Genomic DNA, 16,138 nt, shown 5'->3' with positions numbered 1-16,138 from the left:
AAGAATACCAGAGTGGGTTGCCATTTCCTACTCCAATAAGAACTATAGTTATTTCTGTTTCAGAGAACTGCAAGGATGCTATAAAAAGGATACTGTGTCATGTAAAGAACAAAACAAGAGTTTAAGCTTCTAAGAATGCATCATTACAAAAGGCACTTTTCTTACATTATACTACACAATAAAAATAACCAGTGTTTGCTTTATGTCAATTTAAAAAACTATGAACCATATTCTTATTCAAAAGAGTAGATTGTTGTGGTTGTGTATTGATGGTTATGTTACATAATAGAAAAACAATTAGAAATGATTCCTACCTGTTTGTGGAATATAAATCTTCTTTTTCTTCTTTTCTTCTTTTAATTTCAGATATTCAGTACTTCTTAGACACTGCCCTGGTGCCATATACCTCGTATGCCTATTACATCTTGACCAGCAGCGTGCATGGTTCAACACGAAGCGCACCTGTCACCTACAGGACGAAAGCAGGGGCCCCGGTGGGAAGTTTGAATTTAAGTTATATCAGCCCTGTTAGCTCAGACTCTGTGACACTTACCTGGGCTTCACCTTCAAATCGTTCTGGTCCTATTGAGAAGTATATTTTGTCCTGTGCTCCTCTTCATGGTGTCCAGCCCTGTTCTCCCTATGAAGGCCCTGAGACCACCGCTACCATCTGGAATCTTCTTCCATTCACCAAGTACCGTTTTGCTGTGCAGGCGTGTACTATTGGGGGCTGTTTACACAGCACCCCTTTGATAGTGACCACCGCCCAGGCAGCTCCCAGAAGGCTGGGTCCACCCAAGGTGCGGAAGATCAGTTCCACAGAGCTTCACGTAGAATGGGCTCCACCGATGGAACCAAATGGTAGGAGTTCAAGGCCTAGATTTCCCATTTTTGGGTAGAAGGAGGTGAATCTGGGTATTTGAAATTTTCAGTAAGATTCTGGCAACTGTTTTTGTTTTTATAACTGCGGGATGTTGTAATTGGGAAACAGTTTCTGAAGATATAAGATACTATTTGTCCTGGTTAGTAAAATAAGTGTATTTCTTTAATCTAATAACAAATTCCACTCATTTAAATTGCCCCCTAAAAGGCTAATATTATCTTTGCTCTTAATGACATCTGCCACAACACAAATGATGTTTCTAATTTGAAACTCACTTAGGAAATGCATTATATTTGACTGTGTCACAAGTTAGGGCACCCATAAGTAGTAAATTTTCTTTTAAGCAAGAAAAAGATATGAAATAATACAAAAAATATGTATATAGGCTAACCAACTCCATTAAGTTAATTTTTGTGCTCATATAATTGAACCTTTGGTTATACAGGCCAGCATACATTCATAGATTTTTAATAATTTAATATCATGTACATATTATGGCAAAAGCTTTTTTCTTGGAATTTTTAAGATACTTGATTAAAGTAGATATAAATAAACTGTAATATTCTAATATTTATGTAAATAAGGCTTATATTAAGCAGATAATAAAATTTAAATCCCTAAATTTGAAAATATATACACTTTGATCAAATTTCCAAAAACAAATAGCCATTCTTAGTAGAAATTATAATCATCCTGAAAAATACTGAATTTACCTATCTTAAGTTATAATTATTTTGTGTTTGTGCATTTTCCATTTCTTTTTCATTTTCCATGAATATACTTTTTAGTAATATTTCATATTTTCATGTAGCTACAAGTTTTTGTTTCTTTAGAAGTGCCTGTCATCTATATTACCAAGGAAATGGACAGGTAATTGAGTCAGAACAATGAAAGCAAAGACTCTTCAAATAATCTAACCTCACACCATCAATAAAATAGGCCATTTGTCTAATACGTCATCTTTTTCACTGTTTCACTTTTCCAGGCATAATTATAAGATATGAACTGTATATGAAAAGACTGAAGTCTAGTGGAGAAACAAGGTCAGCAGAAAGTCAAGTTTTTCAGAGCAGTGGCTGGCTCAGTCCTCACCCTCTTGCAGAATCAGCCAATGCAAATGCTCTAGAACCTCCAGAAACAACCACAGTCATCACTGGCTTGGAGCCATACACCAAGTACAAGTTTAGAGTCTTAGCTGTGAACATGGCTGGGAGTGTGTCTTCTGCCTGGACCACAGGAAGAACGGGAGAATCAGGTGAAGATCAGTGCTTTGAACTCTACTTTGAAAACACCTGAATGAAAATATTTCCTCAAATTAAAGTCATCAGTACTAACTACATTGGAAAAGCAAGAGTTAATAAACTTGCATAAGCCAAGGAAATATTGAATACATGGATTGGTTGCATATATAATTCAAAGTCATAAAGTTCTTGCAGTAAGTTTTAGGGACAATGTAATGTTTTAAATATTATCTCAAGGGACAAAACTGACCAAACTATAGTCATAGTCTTTTGGGAACATTCATCAGAAATAGCAATTGGTTTCCAGGCCTGAAGTGGGTTGGCCATATGTCCCATCTTGCTCCAAATTCAGTACAATTTATGTTCAATGAAAAAGATAACTGTTGCCAGTTTCACAAATCTGTTTTTGTTTTTCTTTCTTTTTCTTAAACAAATAGTTTAGGTACTAAATTGGACCTGAAAATATAATCCCAGACATCAAAATTTGTAATTCACAAGTGTGTTTATAATTAGTATGGTAAGGAAGGACGGTGAAAAATTTTAATTTTTCTAAGCTATCATTACTAAAGCAAGTGAGATATTTTTAACCCTCCACCTCATTCTTTATATTATAAACATTTCAAATTTCATGAACCCTTAACAAAAAAAATAAAAATACACTTTTGCTATGCTTTGAAGCTATAGATATCCAAAGAGACCCAAGTGCTGATTTAAATGGGATATGTTAGGATTGTGAAGGGTAAGGGGAATTTCAGGTTTGATGTCCAAGGGAATCATTTCATAAATAAAATGTGCATTGTGCTTGAGCATCTCTTAAGTGACTTCCAGCCATCTTGGCCAAATAATAGTGCCATGATAGCACAAGTGATGAGCCATGGCATTCTGGAAGGGGAAAATCAAGGTCAGAAATGAAAAGTAATGGATGAAATAGCAATACTGGACCCTCATAATTGTATGGGTCACTGGCTAATGAAAGTGCAATGAGGTCCTTTGATAATACACCTTTGGTTAGCACATTTAAAATCCATATTAAGATCTCAAGGATGGTAGGTAGAGAATGTATGTATGTACATCCCTGAACATTTCTATCAAGATTTACTGAAAACTTTTCAAATGTCTTCAGGGTTATTTAGAATACTCTCAATGTTCCTCTTTCTAAAGCATAATATTCTCCAAGAAGTTCAGTGAAATACTTGTATATATAAGAAATCCAATATGTCACTATGCATTGTTCTAAACTGTGGACTGAGACATATTCTGTTTTGTGGTTTTTCCCTTTAAAGACTTCATACAACTTATGATTTCCTCCCCTATTACCTACTAGTTTTCTTTATAAACACAGGTCAATTTCTATTTTATTTTGTAAATGGAAAACATCTTTGTTAGTAATGTGAGGTAGAGAACATGCTTGAAGATATATTTTTAAGTGAGTATTTTTATATATATACCAGCATATTCTTTGATTTTTAAAATAAGAGTATTATGTAAGGAATGTGATGTTTTTGAAATTATTAATAGGATAAACTTGTGATTTCAGCTTGAAAACCTGTTAATGTGACATTCATTGTTTCGGCTGTTATTGTCATTAACAGCGCCTGTATTTGTGATGCCCCCTTCAGTCTCCCCACTGTCTCCTCACTCGCTCAATGTGTCCTGGGAGCTGCCACCGGACAGTGTTACAAGAGGAAAAGTTGTGGGGTATAACATCAGTATGATTTCTGAACAATCACCTCAATGGTCTTATCCAGTGGTGGTTCCACAGGTATCGTTATTTCCAATTCATGTCCTTCTAGAATGGAATTATGTCTTTCTTTTTATAGTTTCTGCACTTGCAGAATTCTGGCAGAATTTTTATCTATACAATCCTTAAATGGGGAATTTTTTCTTATATAATATTATATATACAAGGGTCTAAATATATCACTTATTTTTTTCTAGTACAAATGTAAATAGTATGGCTGTAATTTTGTTTCATGAAATCTGCTTTTCCTACTTAATATATATCCTCAAGTATCTTTCAAGAGGTTGATATTCAGTAGCTGTGTACTATTGTATTGGTTAGGTACACAATAATGATTCAACCAATGCACAATCAATTGGTATGTATATTGTATGAATTCTTTTGGAAATGTAAATAACATCAATAAGAACATTTTATATATACATTTGTATATTTCAAGTTCCTAAGAAAAATTTCTGAGGGATGCAGTTTATTTTACAGCTTATAGCAAAGGTTATGAACATTTCAAGGTTTAGGATATGTAGGACATGACTGAAGCGACTTAGCAGCAGCAGCAGTGATATATTGCTTACTAGTGGGTCATCTCCAGTCAGCAGCAATGAGACTAATGATCATAGGTAACAGTTACTGAGGCTTTACTTTGTACACATACTAAATCATGATATGTATAACATTCTTGGAAGATGATAAGCTCTTGTTACTCTCCATGATATGGTATGGCCAGTGTTCTTTCTATCAGCACAAGGGTCAGTTCAGTCTCTCAGTCATATGCAACTCTTTGCGACCCCATGGACTGCAGCACGCCAAGCTTCCCTGTCCATTCACCAGTTCCCAGAGTTTACTCAAACTCATGTCCACTGAGTCAGTGATACCATCCAACCATCTTGTCCTCTGTTGTCCCCTTCTCCTCCTGCCTTCAATCTTTCCCAGCATCAGGGTCTTTTCAAATCAGTCAGTTCTTCGCATCAGGTGGGCCAAAGTATTGGAGTTTCAGCTTCAGCATCCGACCTTCCAATGAACACCCAGGATTTATCTCCTTTAGGATGGACTGGTTGGATCTCATTGCAGTCCAAGGGACTTTTAAGAATCTTCTCCAACACCACAGTTCAAAAGCATCAATTCTTCAGCACTCAGCTTTCTTTATAGTTCAACTCTCGCATCCATACATGACTACTGGAAAAACCATAGCTTTGACTAGATGGACCTTTGTTGGCAAAGTAATGTCTTTGCTTTTAATATGCTTGTCTAGGTTGGTCATAACTTTCCTCCAAGGAGCAAGCATCTTTTAATTTCATGGCTGCAACCACCATCTGAGTGATTTTGGAGCCCAAAAAAATAGTCCGTCACTGTTTCCCCATCTATTTGCCATGAAGTGATGGGACTAGATGCCATGATCTTAGTTTTCTGAATCTTGAGCTGTAAGCCAACTCTTTCACTCTCCTGTTTCACTTTCATCAAGAAGCTCTTTAGTTCTTCTTCACTTTCTGCCATAAGTGTGGTATCATCTGCATATCTGAGTTATTGATGTTTCCCACCACCATTCTTGATCCAGCTTGTGCTTCATCCAGTCCAGCATTTCTCAGGATGTACTCTGCATATAAGTTAAATGAGCAGGGTGACAATATACAGCCTTGATGTACTCTTTTCCCAATTTGGAACCAGTCTGTTGTTCCATGTCCAGTTCTAACTGTTACTCCTTGACCTGTATCCATATTTCTCAGGAGGCAGGTCAGGTGGTCTGGTATTCCCATCTCTTGAAGAATTTTCCACAGTGTGTTGTTATCTGCGCAAAGGCTTTGGCATAGTCAATAAAGCAGAAATAGATGTTTTTCTGGAACCCTCTTGCTTTTTCAATGATCCAGCAGATGTTGGCAATTTCATCTCTGGTTCTTCTGCCTTTTCTAAATCCCGCTTGAACATCTGGAAGTTCATGGTTCGTGTACTGTGAAGCCTGACTTGTAGAATTTTGAGCATTCTTTGGCATTGCCTTTCTTTGGGATTGGAATGAAAACTGACCTTTTCCAGTCCTGTGGCCACTGTTGAGTTTTTCCAAATTTGCTGGCATATGGAGTACAGCACTTGCACAGCATCATCTTTTAGGATTTGAAATAGCTCAACTGGAATTCCGTCACCTCCACTAGCTTTGTAGTGATGCTTCCTAAGGTGCACTTGACTTCGCATTCCAGGATGTCGGCTCATCAGAATTGTGGATATGGAGTCTGGACACAGCATATTATGCCTTCTGGCTATTACTTGTATTTTAATATTCTATTCCAAGAAAGTAAAATTAAAAAAAAAACATAGTTTATAAAACATGTCCCAGAAATCAACCTGTTTTGATCCCATTTTTACCAGTTACCAGGCATATCTCACATCTCTGTGCTTGAGATTTCACTGATTTGTTAAATGCAAAAACAATTTCTGCTTATCTATAGTTAATATGGAGCTTAAAAAGCTCAACAGATATTATTTTTAGTGATTGTTATTAATGGGATAGGACTACATACATTTATAAAATACTCAGTAGGGCAGGAAAATATTTTTATATTGAGAAAACAGGTATATAAAAATCTTTGATCATTTTAAAATAACTTTATTTGTTTTGACAGTGCTGGGTCTTTGTGGCTGTGTGGGGTTTTCTCTAGCTGTGGCAATCAGAGGCTTTTATCTAGCTGTGGTGCTTGGGCTTCTCATTGCAGTGGCTTTTCTCATTGCAGAACATGGGCTCAGCAGCTGCAGTTCCTGGGCTCTGGAGCACAAGCTTAGCAGTTGTGGTACATGGGCTTAGCTGCTCCGCAGCATGTGGGATCCTCTGGGACCAGGGACTGAACCCATATCTTTTGCATTGGTAGATGGATTCTAACCACTGAGCAACCAAGGATGTCACCTTTATTTGTTTAAAAGTCTTTTTTTGTGTGTGTGGCAGAATTAAAATAAGGGTATAGATATGTCACTTTATTTTCTTTTTTGCACCCTCTCCTGCAAGTATTCCATCATAATTCAAGAAAATTAAATCACAAGTGGCAAAGTCGAATTTTTTTTTTTACATTCTCAACAATTAAATTTATATCCACACTGACCCGAATGTGTGTCATTATAATCTTGATAAATAAATAGCCAAAATTTCTGGGGAAAGCCTACTGTAAAAAATAATGGTTAAAGGATCTTTCCCTAAGAATGTGGCAGAAGACATTTATAGAAGTGGTGATGTTATCATTGTAGGATTTTAAGCTTCGACAAAGTTCTTCATGCTCCTTAAAGATTAATCCCCCAAAAAAGTTTTCAATTAAATATATCCTTTAAAACTTGTTAAGATGATTCTGTATACATGATAAAGACACAGTTTATCTGAGTGATAATTTTACATGCCCCAAACTCTAGGATAAATGTCTGTTAAAAATCACATAATTTCTATTAACTATATGTAGAGGAGTAAAATTTAATCAAAATTAATATTAATCCACATTTTCTCTTTACTGCATTTCATTATGTGTTCTTGAGACAGAGAATACTTTGTTTAAAAAGATAAAACTTTTAAAATTAAATACTTTAATGTATTTTATCTTAACAATTGCAGAAAATCTACATTAAATTTCATCAGAATTGTTCTAAATAGGATAAATTTTATAGCAATATTAAGTAAGTTTTACTCATTTCCAAGTTTTTTTTTTTTGTGGGGGTGGGGGGGTGAAGCTTTAAATCACATTGCACAAAAGAAAAAAAATTATATCCTCAAAATCTAAGTAGCCATTTTGAAACTGGAAAAAGGATTAGTAAATCAGTGTTTGATGCTTTTCTGATTTCTAAATGTAATTGAAGGACGTGGTATTAATGTTTTTACATTTTCTACATTTTTAGAATCTTTAAATCACCTTTATTTCTGAAAAATGTTATGTTAACAATGTAATTTATATTCTAATCACACTGCTTTCAAGAACTACTCAGCTTATGAAAATTTAAAGTCAATACTCAGGCATATAATCCAAATGAGTTTTATTTTACTCCTAAAGGAAAAACAAAATCTGGAAATTGACTTCATATGTAACTAATATTTAGTTATATATAGTATTTATATGTATGGAAGATTATTTGATATCCTGTTATCAGTATCTCTTAGAAAAATAGTTTGTGCTCATGCATGCTGTCAGACTGTTGGTTGATGACTTTTTTCTGAATATAATCACCAGGGGCCTTTGTATCTATAGACTAAGCAAATTTACATGGTTGCTTTTGATCAGTTCTAGTTATATTGACAGACTAGCTCTTGGTGTTGATTGTTTAATTATTTGTTTATGGACCATAGAGTCTCCTTTGCTCTCATCTGCTATTTTCATTCAAAATTGTGTAATAAAGACAATGTTTCAAAAAAAAAAAAAAAAAGTAACCGTTTGATCAATATGCTTAAACTTAGTTGTACAAGAAAGGCAATTGAGAATTGACTTCATGTAGATGCTCAGTAATCTTTCCTTTTTTCTCCTTTTCCTTCCTGCAGCTTTCTTTCTTTCTTCCTTTTTTTTTTAAGAGCAAATGATGGGATTGATTTAATGAAGTGATGACATTTTTCTGTACCAGCTCCATCAGCTAGCATGTGGACATTACTGCACTGGGTTCATCTTGGCCAAGCCCTGTGGTTTTATTTGGACTTTTTTCACAATAACAATGAGCGTGTCACCATTCTTTATCTCTACTGTCGGTGACAAGAGCCACACCACCACGCTGCTTTATGAGGCAATAACTTGGTTTCCTCATTTATCCACTCAGGAACTGGATTATTACCTCATAAAACAGTGTGATTGTACAATTATCAATTAAACCCTAGCTTGTTGAGTCCCTTCAAAAAGAAATTCCTTTTCCTAATTGTGGTTGGCAGTAATTCCCTCTGTTGAAATTTCTGGAAATTTGCTTGTCAAGCTTATATTTTTCACAATAGATATCTAATATCTGACTTTTTTTTTTTTTTTTTTTTTTCTTACCTTGCAGGTATTGTATACTGCTAAATCCCAAGAACTATCTTATATTGTAAAAGGACTAAAACCTTATAGGATATACAACTTTACTATTTCTCTCTGCAATTCAGTTGGCTGTGTAACCAGTGCTTCAGAAGCAGGACAGACTTTAGCATCAGGTAAGCAAGTTTCAGCAGATGTGAAAAATATATTGTATGTTTATAAAGAAAACACCTACAAAGCTCAATAGCGTCTCTAGTTTGGGCTTAATATTTGTCTTTTCAGCTTTCTCTTACTCCCTCACAAACTCGGATTGCTACTGACCTTGACATAGTTGAACAGAAAAATAAATTTAAGAGCCTGGAGGATTCCTGAGTTGCAGTGCAATAATAAATATAATGAGGTGCAGAGTGACTCTAGGACTCAGCCACCACCCTAAGTCCTAAAGGTGTCCCAACAATTGTTAGAAGTATTTAGGAGGCTTCTTGTGAGGATTCGGAATACTTCTCCCTTCAGCCTTAACCTTTCGTGTGGGATTGGATTTACCCACTCCTGCCGCATGGAGCTAACAGCAGACATCCAGAAATTAGTAGGCTGCACTGGTGTGATATTTTGCCTTTATTGGATAGGCAATAGTGTTATTATCTGTTTATTATAAATATAAAATTGCTAGGTGCATAACATTGAAATAAAAAACTTATTATCAAGTATAATCTTAGTAGGAGATGGCTTGTATAATTTTTTGTTTGCTTCACTTAGAACAAATTAAGTTCATACAAACTTGATTACATGTATTATTAACACCTATATAACCCAATTACTTACAAGTTAAGATTTTTTTCAAATCAGTTTTTCTGTCAGCATCCAACAAGGCTTAGTTTCCTGGTGCTCTTTAAGGAAATATCCAGATGTGAAGAGGTTATGAAATTTCTAGCAAACATATTTAGCTATGAAAATATTCCTCAGACCTTCTTCCTTACTGTTTCCATATAAAGTTCCATAGTTTTTGTTATATTTTGTTTTAGTTCTGGAAAACTTGTTTGGCCCAAATTATATTAATATACAACAAATATCAAATATAGCAAGTAATTTTTCTTCAAATTTTCTGTCAGCAAGGAAGACTCCAAAGTTTCAAGAAATTATGTTTTATTATCTGCATGAGTGAACTCTGTGTTTTTCACATATTTAACCTATATTTACAAATATTTATGGAGTACGTATCTTGAACAAAACACCATTTTCCTGTTAGACTGTACATTTATTTATTTTTATATATTATGTTATTAGAGAGCTACAGAGTGTGGATAATAGTATCTATCTCCTTTAGGAAAAATGATGTAACTGGGTGATGAGAACAAAAATTAAGAGTAATCTGTCCTGGGGGCCAGAGAAAGTGAAAACAGAAGCCACATGAGCTGAAGATTGGACAGAAGCCTAAAGGGACCCCGACTAGGTGCTTAAGCAGAACTGAAATCACAGCTTTTCAGGGCTTTAGAACATTTAAAAGTCATCTAGGGTGACCATCTTTCCAATATTAATACATCGCTGGCAACATTCCTTCCAAGTGTTTGATCCTTTAGTGCTAGAGAAATTGCTCCTTCTCCAGCAAATCAGACCATGTGTAGTGACCTCTTTGAAAAGGCAATTTTCAGACTGATAATGATCCAAAATATTTCCTTCTGGCTTCTATTGAACATTCTCCTTCCAATCCCTTGGGGGCTGTTCTCATTTTAATTCATATTCCTCGTGACATCACGTCCAATAACATCTTCAATAATAATATCTCCACCCAAGTCTTCTTTCCTTAAGGCTGTGTACCATACTAGCTCCCATCTGCACTCTGCATGCTCCAGTTTGTGACACTGTTAGGGCAGGCTCTTTCCTCTAGATGAGATCTACTCTCGTCTTTTCGTAGACACAACCTGAAAGAACTGAATGGGGGCATGCTGGTCTCTAGAGACTAGACAGATCCTGGAGCTAGAAAGCGAAAAGCAGGGAAGATGTCTGAGGAATGGCATCCTTCCTGCTTAAAGCACCAGTGATTCCATCTGTGTGAATATTGTCCTCAGTGGTTTCAGCAAGAGTTCCTGTGGCGTGGAACTCGCCCCCTCCCAGTGCTCTATGCTCTTGTTTTAGTCTCTGGTAAGGATGCTTAAGGCCACTCTATCTACTGGAAGGTGAGTGGAGTAGAACTCATCTAAGCCCTTTCAGTGTTCTCTCTCTGCCTCTTTATCCATGAGAACAGAATTTGGAAACTTCTCATATTCTCTGAAACCCATGAGATGGGCAAGTTCATTGACTTTTTCAAATAAGAATTTACTTACACATCTAAGGGAAAAATGATAAGCCAGAATGCCATGACTTGAATTTGGGCTCTACTAGCTAGCTTTATGGAGAAGGCAATGGCACCCCACTCCAGTACTCTTGCCTGGAAAATCCCATGGATGGAGGAGCCTGGTGGGCTGCAGTCCATGGGGTCGCTAAGAGTCGGACATGACTGAGCGACTTCACTTTCGCTTTTCCCTTTCATGCATTGGAGAACGAAAAGGCAACCCACTCCAGTGTTCTTGCCTGGAGAATCTCAGGGATGGGGGAGCCTGGTGGGCTGCCGTCTAAGGGGTCGCACAGAGTCGGACATGACTGAGGTGACTTAGCAGCAGCAGCAGCTAGCTTTATGACTATAGCTTTATGACCTTGAGTAAATTGCATAATCTCTGTGCCTTTGTCTTCCAAATTACAAATAAGGATACCCTATATTTTAGTGTTCTCCTGAGGAATGAAAAGAGTGAATACATGTTAAATATTTAAGGCAGTGTCTAGCACAAAGTCAAATCTCAAAACAAATTATTTCTATCAAGATTTTTGTCATAACTATTACATAATCTTTTTGTTAGTCACAGTGTGTTATAGAATTTCTGTTATCAAAGTCATGAAATTTTACTTTGCAACTTTGTTTCCATAACATTATTTTAACATAAATGTAACAATGGAGAGTCCTAAAACTAAGGATTGAAGGACAAAAGTAAGCTGTAGGGGACTAACATTGAAAAGCATCATTTTTCAGTTCTGTGAGGAGCATGTTGTCCTGAATTATGACATATATTTCAAGATTTTGATCAAAAACTGCACATTTCAAATTCGTTGTTTACAGTATAAAATTAATAATGTGCCATAACATACCATTGCTATGTTTTGTTGTGAATGCTCGATTCAGTAAGTTTCTATGAAGGTTCTAATTTCTAATTTCAGGCATTAGGAAGTGGGGTGAGCTCTAATAGAAACCATTCATGCTTTAATGATGTCTGTATTAAGATGTTGACATATAACAGGTAGGATTAACACCTTGGGGGAAAGGATAAAAGAAAACTCTTGGAACAGAGAATATGAGATAGGTGACTGATTTAGCAGATTGGGAAATTATGTCAGGTTAAATGGCATTTGAGGTGGACTATAAATAATTGGTAAAGATGTTTGTAGATATTTTTTGAGTTTATATCATGTGCTTGTTGCTGTTTCAGGTGCTGTTCCATACTGACATGAGGAAAGCTGGGGATTGTGATTTCTCTGTCAGTAGAGTATAGTAGAGATTAGAAGAGAATGTGGAAATAGAGTCTGGTAGGCATTCCAAGGGGGATCCCCTGGTGGCTCAGCAGTAAAGAATCTGCCTGCCCGTGCAGGAGATTTGTGTTCAATCCCTGGTCTGGGAAAATCCACTGGAGAAGGAAATGGCAGCCCACTCCAGTATTCTTGCCTGGGAAATGCCATGGATAGAGGATCCTGGCGGGCTACAGTCCACGGGGTCAAAGATTCACATACGACTTAGTGACTAAAACAACAGGACATTCCAAAAAAGTCATGAGAAAGTAAATTAGATAAATAGAAATATTAGAAGCATGAAATGGAATGCTTCAAGGAAAAGAAATCCACAGGTTAAGAAGAGGGAGGAACTGAAGATGACAGTAAATATCCTAGACCATGGTGATGCCACTAAATGTAATGCAAAAAACGAAGAAAGACCAGATGGGAGAAATAAAGCCATGAGTTTCAGTTCAATTATTTGAACAAAACATATCCATGACAATTATAACCAGCCAACAGCAGAAAATGCAAATCTGGAGCTTAAGAAGGATGTAAGTTTTATAATTGTCTGCATATAAAAGGAGGTAAAACTATGGATGGTGATATACTAGTGAAGGCAGAGAAAATATAAAAGAAAAGTTTACACCTCAGTGAATGCTCACATTCTGGGAGAAAGAGAAAAGGAAAAATTAAAGGAACAGAGACATGATCAGAGTTAGGTATAGAATCTAGAAAGAGCACTATTCAAAAAGTCAAGGACAGAGAGAATTCTAGAAGGAGAATGTCAGTAGAGTGAGTCACAGACAGTAGGGAAAGGGAAAGAAATGTAAGATACAAGGAATGTGGGGTCATTGATGATCCCCTGGGCAGCACTCTGATTAGCATAGTCAGAGCAAAAGCTGGGAGGTAAAAAAAGTAAATAGTTGCAGAAGATGGTAAGTTTTAAATGTGTAGTTTTTTGTTCTTTGCCAAAATGTTCCTTCTACTCAATTTCCGTAAAAATATGCATTAATTTTGTTCACATGTGAGATCCTTTCTTTTCTGAGAGAAAAATTAGTGTTTTCCTGGAAAAATTTTTGTTTCTTAGTGTCTTAATTTATCTTGTCAGCACTCTATGACTTTTCATCTGCCAGATGGGGAATGAAGTCAATTACATGACAAAAATATGGAAAATAATTCTTGCTTGCCACTTGATTTATGGTAAAATGCATTGTTTTCAGGGGTGTTCAGGCCAGGGAAAATGGACTTGTTTTTATGAGAATATAAGGAAAACCCCGGAAATTACAGATCCAATATCCTTCTTGCCTCTGTTTTCAGTAGATAAATAGGGTATTTCTTTCTTTTTTTTTTTTTTTTTTTAATTTTCCTAGGATTAAATGTCTGGGTAACTGATAGATTTTAAGTCATAGAAATAAACAATGAGAAGGTCAGTGCTTTTGAATGGTCAACAGTTTGTTGTAGGAAAGGAATAAAAGTTGACTTGCAGCACTATGACTTTTCTTGCTCTGTCTCTTCTAGTAATAAAATTATGGTTTGGAGGATACAGAATTCCAATAGATTTGTGGGAAATTTAACTCTTAAGTCTAAATGTAGTTCATGTGAGTGAATTGCCAAGGATCAGAACAACCATTTAAAAACTTTAAAAAAGAGCACCATAAAATGGAAGTAGTATTCAGCTTTTCTGAAGTGCTGAATCACGAAAATATGTTTTTTTCCTTACACCTCAGTCACAGAAATCAAAAAGATACTTGTTAGATATGTCTGTTTCATTAAAAAGCTGGAGAATTGTGATTTGCTCTCCTTCAAGTATTTTTTTGATTAGATGTATCATTAGAATTGGCACATTTCATCCAGAATGTTTATCACTACTCCTTTAGTTTTGGTGCCCATGAACAGTTCCAGAACTGATTTGAGAAAGGTACTCTTCCAGGAACAGCTGCAACTCTATTGCAAAATCTTCAAGAAAGTGTGATGGGTGGCTTTGGAGTTGCTTCTGGGTTTATATGGGTCATGATCTGACAGACTGGGCCCTTAGAAGCTTCTAATCCTTTTCTTTAAGATTACCCTTTTAATCTAATAACTTTGTACATTTCCATCCTTTGTGAATTAAGTACAAATTAAACCTTCCTTCAGAGAAATTCCTTTTGGAGATCCATTCCTGGAAGAACAATGTCCTATTTCCTTTACCCATCATAAATTGACCTCTACACTACAAGCTTAGAAGTGCCCATTTCCCATTAAGCAAGTAATTAGTGGTGCATTAAGTTTCCTGTCTGAATCCATCCAAAGTAGAATGTATGGGTTGTTTGCTGCTGGGTTGAAAACACACATTGTTTTGTATGCAGGTACATAAGTCTTTTCATTGTGAATAGGACCCAGAGTGATTAAACAAGCACTTTTAATATGTTAATTTATAATTTTAATTACAACAATCTTGTATATATAGTCATTAGTGAATACTAATATAAATATTTTTCTATCTTTTTATTCATAATGCATAAACCAATCATCCAGTTACTTCTCTGAGGTTGCCTGTTTTTGTTTCATAATACAATCTTTGTTCTTAGTTATGAATGCATTTTGTTCGTTCCTGTCTTGAATAATCCCTCATTAAGCCAGTCACTTTCTGCTCCATGCTAAAAAGGAAAAATTATCATGCAAATGTGGCACGCCATATTAAAAAGCACATTACCCAACACTTTTGTTGCTGTCCTTCAATTAGTTTCCCTTCTTTGAATTTAATTCCATTTGTTGTTAAACTACCAACTTGATGTATGGACTCATGAATCTCAGGCTGCTGCCAAGAAAGTGGGGGGAAAAAATCAAAGCCTCTTCGAAGAGCTGCAGAGGCAAGCTGAAATGAATTTGCTTCACCTTTGACAAGAACACTTGAACAGCAGTGAAATCCTCTGCTGATTCAACTTGGCTAATTATCCAATTATTTATTTCAAGAATAAAGGCTCTGTTTTACAATTAGAGAAGTGTAAGGCAATCTGAGAAATTTGGTAATGACAGCTGACTTAAGTCACTTCTAAGATAAACAGTATCTGTGCAAACTTGTCTCACCCAGTCTTTTTAGGCAGCCGTTCTCACGTCTTAGCATCAGGGAAATCCTGAGAGTAGGAGGAAGGGCTGGTTTTGTTTGTTTGTTTTTCTCTTTCAACAACAGAAATTATTTTGCACTTCTAACCACCATGTCAAATTTCCATGGCTCTCAAGCAATGTTAAAGTTGTATTTCTCTTGATTAAAAGCTTTTGGTTCAAAGCAATACTTTTTAATTGCCTAATGATATAAGTCAGTTCTTAGGAAAGAACCGCACATTTAGGAGTTCATTTGCAATATAACTGAAAAATTCATTGCATGGCAGTAAAACAATTTACTGTTAATTACAAGGAGAAGAATTTGCTGTAGCATGCTCACAGATTGCCATGAATCATGCAGCACTCCTAGAGATTTATAACAGATGTGTAAGTGGGATGAATTAGCAGGGTTTAATAACAGAGACACAAATCATGCAGACTTCAAGGAGCTTTAATTGATATACTAGAATGTGACGGGCATGAATCACTCAGCCATTCAACAGCACTGTAACATATGGTCAGCTCAATATGCTGCATCTGAAATCGGTTGGTGAGTCGTTGGTTGTCCCATATGGTGGAAGCAATATATTTTTCATGATTCAAAAAATACATCCATTTTTTTAAAAGAAATTTGATTGCAAAGCATGTTTGTTATTGAACAGTCACT

The 16,138-nt window shown here is 35.9% G+C and overlaps 1 protein-coding gene across 17 annotated transcripts in view; it reads left to right on the top strand.

Moving 5' to 3' along the window:
• The window catches only part of USH2A (usherin), a 1,013,951-nt gene that overhangs the window by 339,483 nt on the left and 658,330 nt on the right, over positions 1–16,138 (top strand). For all 17 annotated transcript variants that reach the window (XM_055581875.1, XM_055581867.1, XM_055581860.1 and 14 more), the window contains 4 exons: positions 367–861; positions 1,869–2,138; positions 3,717–3,886; positions 8,846–8,990. In XM_055581875.1, the coding sequence (XP_055437850.1) occupies positions 367–861; positions 1,869–2,138; positions 3,717–3,886; positions 8,846–8,990 (1,080 nt within the window). The remainder of the gene's footprint in view (positions 1–366; positions 862–1,868; positions 2,139–3,716; positions 3,887–8,845; positions 8,991–16,138) is intronic.

This window comes from Bubalus kerabau, chromosome 5 (genome assembly GCF_029407905.1).
Source record: "Bubalus kerabau isolate K-KA32 ecotype Philippines breed swamp buffalo chromosome 5, PCC_UOA_SB_1v2, whole genome shotgun sequence".
Lineage (NCBI taxonomy): Eukaryota > Metazoa > Chordata > Mammalia > Artiodactyla > Bovidae > Bubalus > Bubalus kerabau.
Note: the sequence above shows the minus strand (reverse complement) of the source record. Positions and strands in the feature narration are given on the sequence as shown.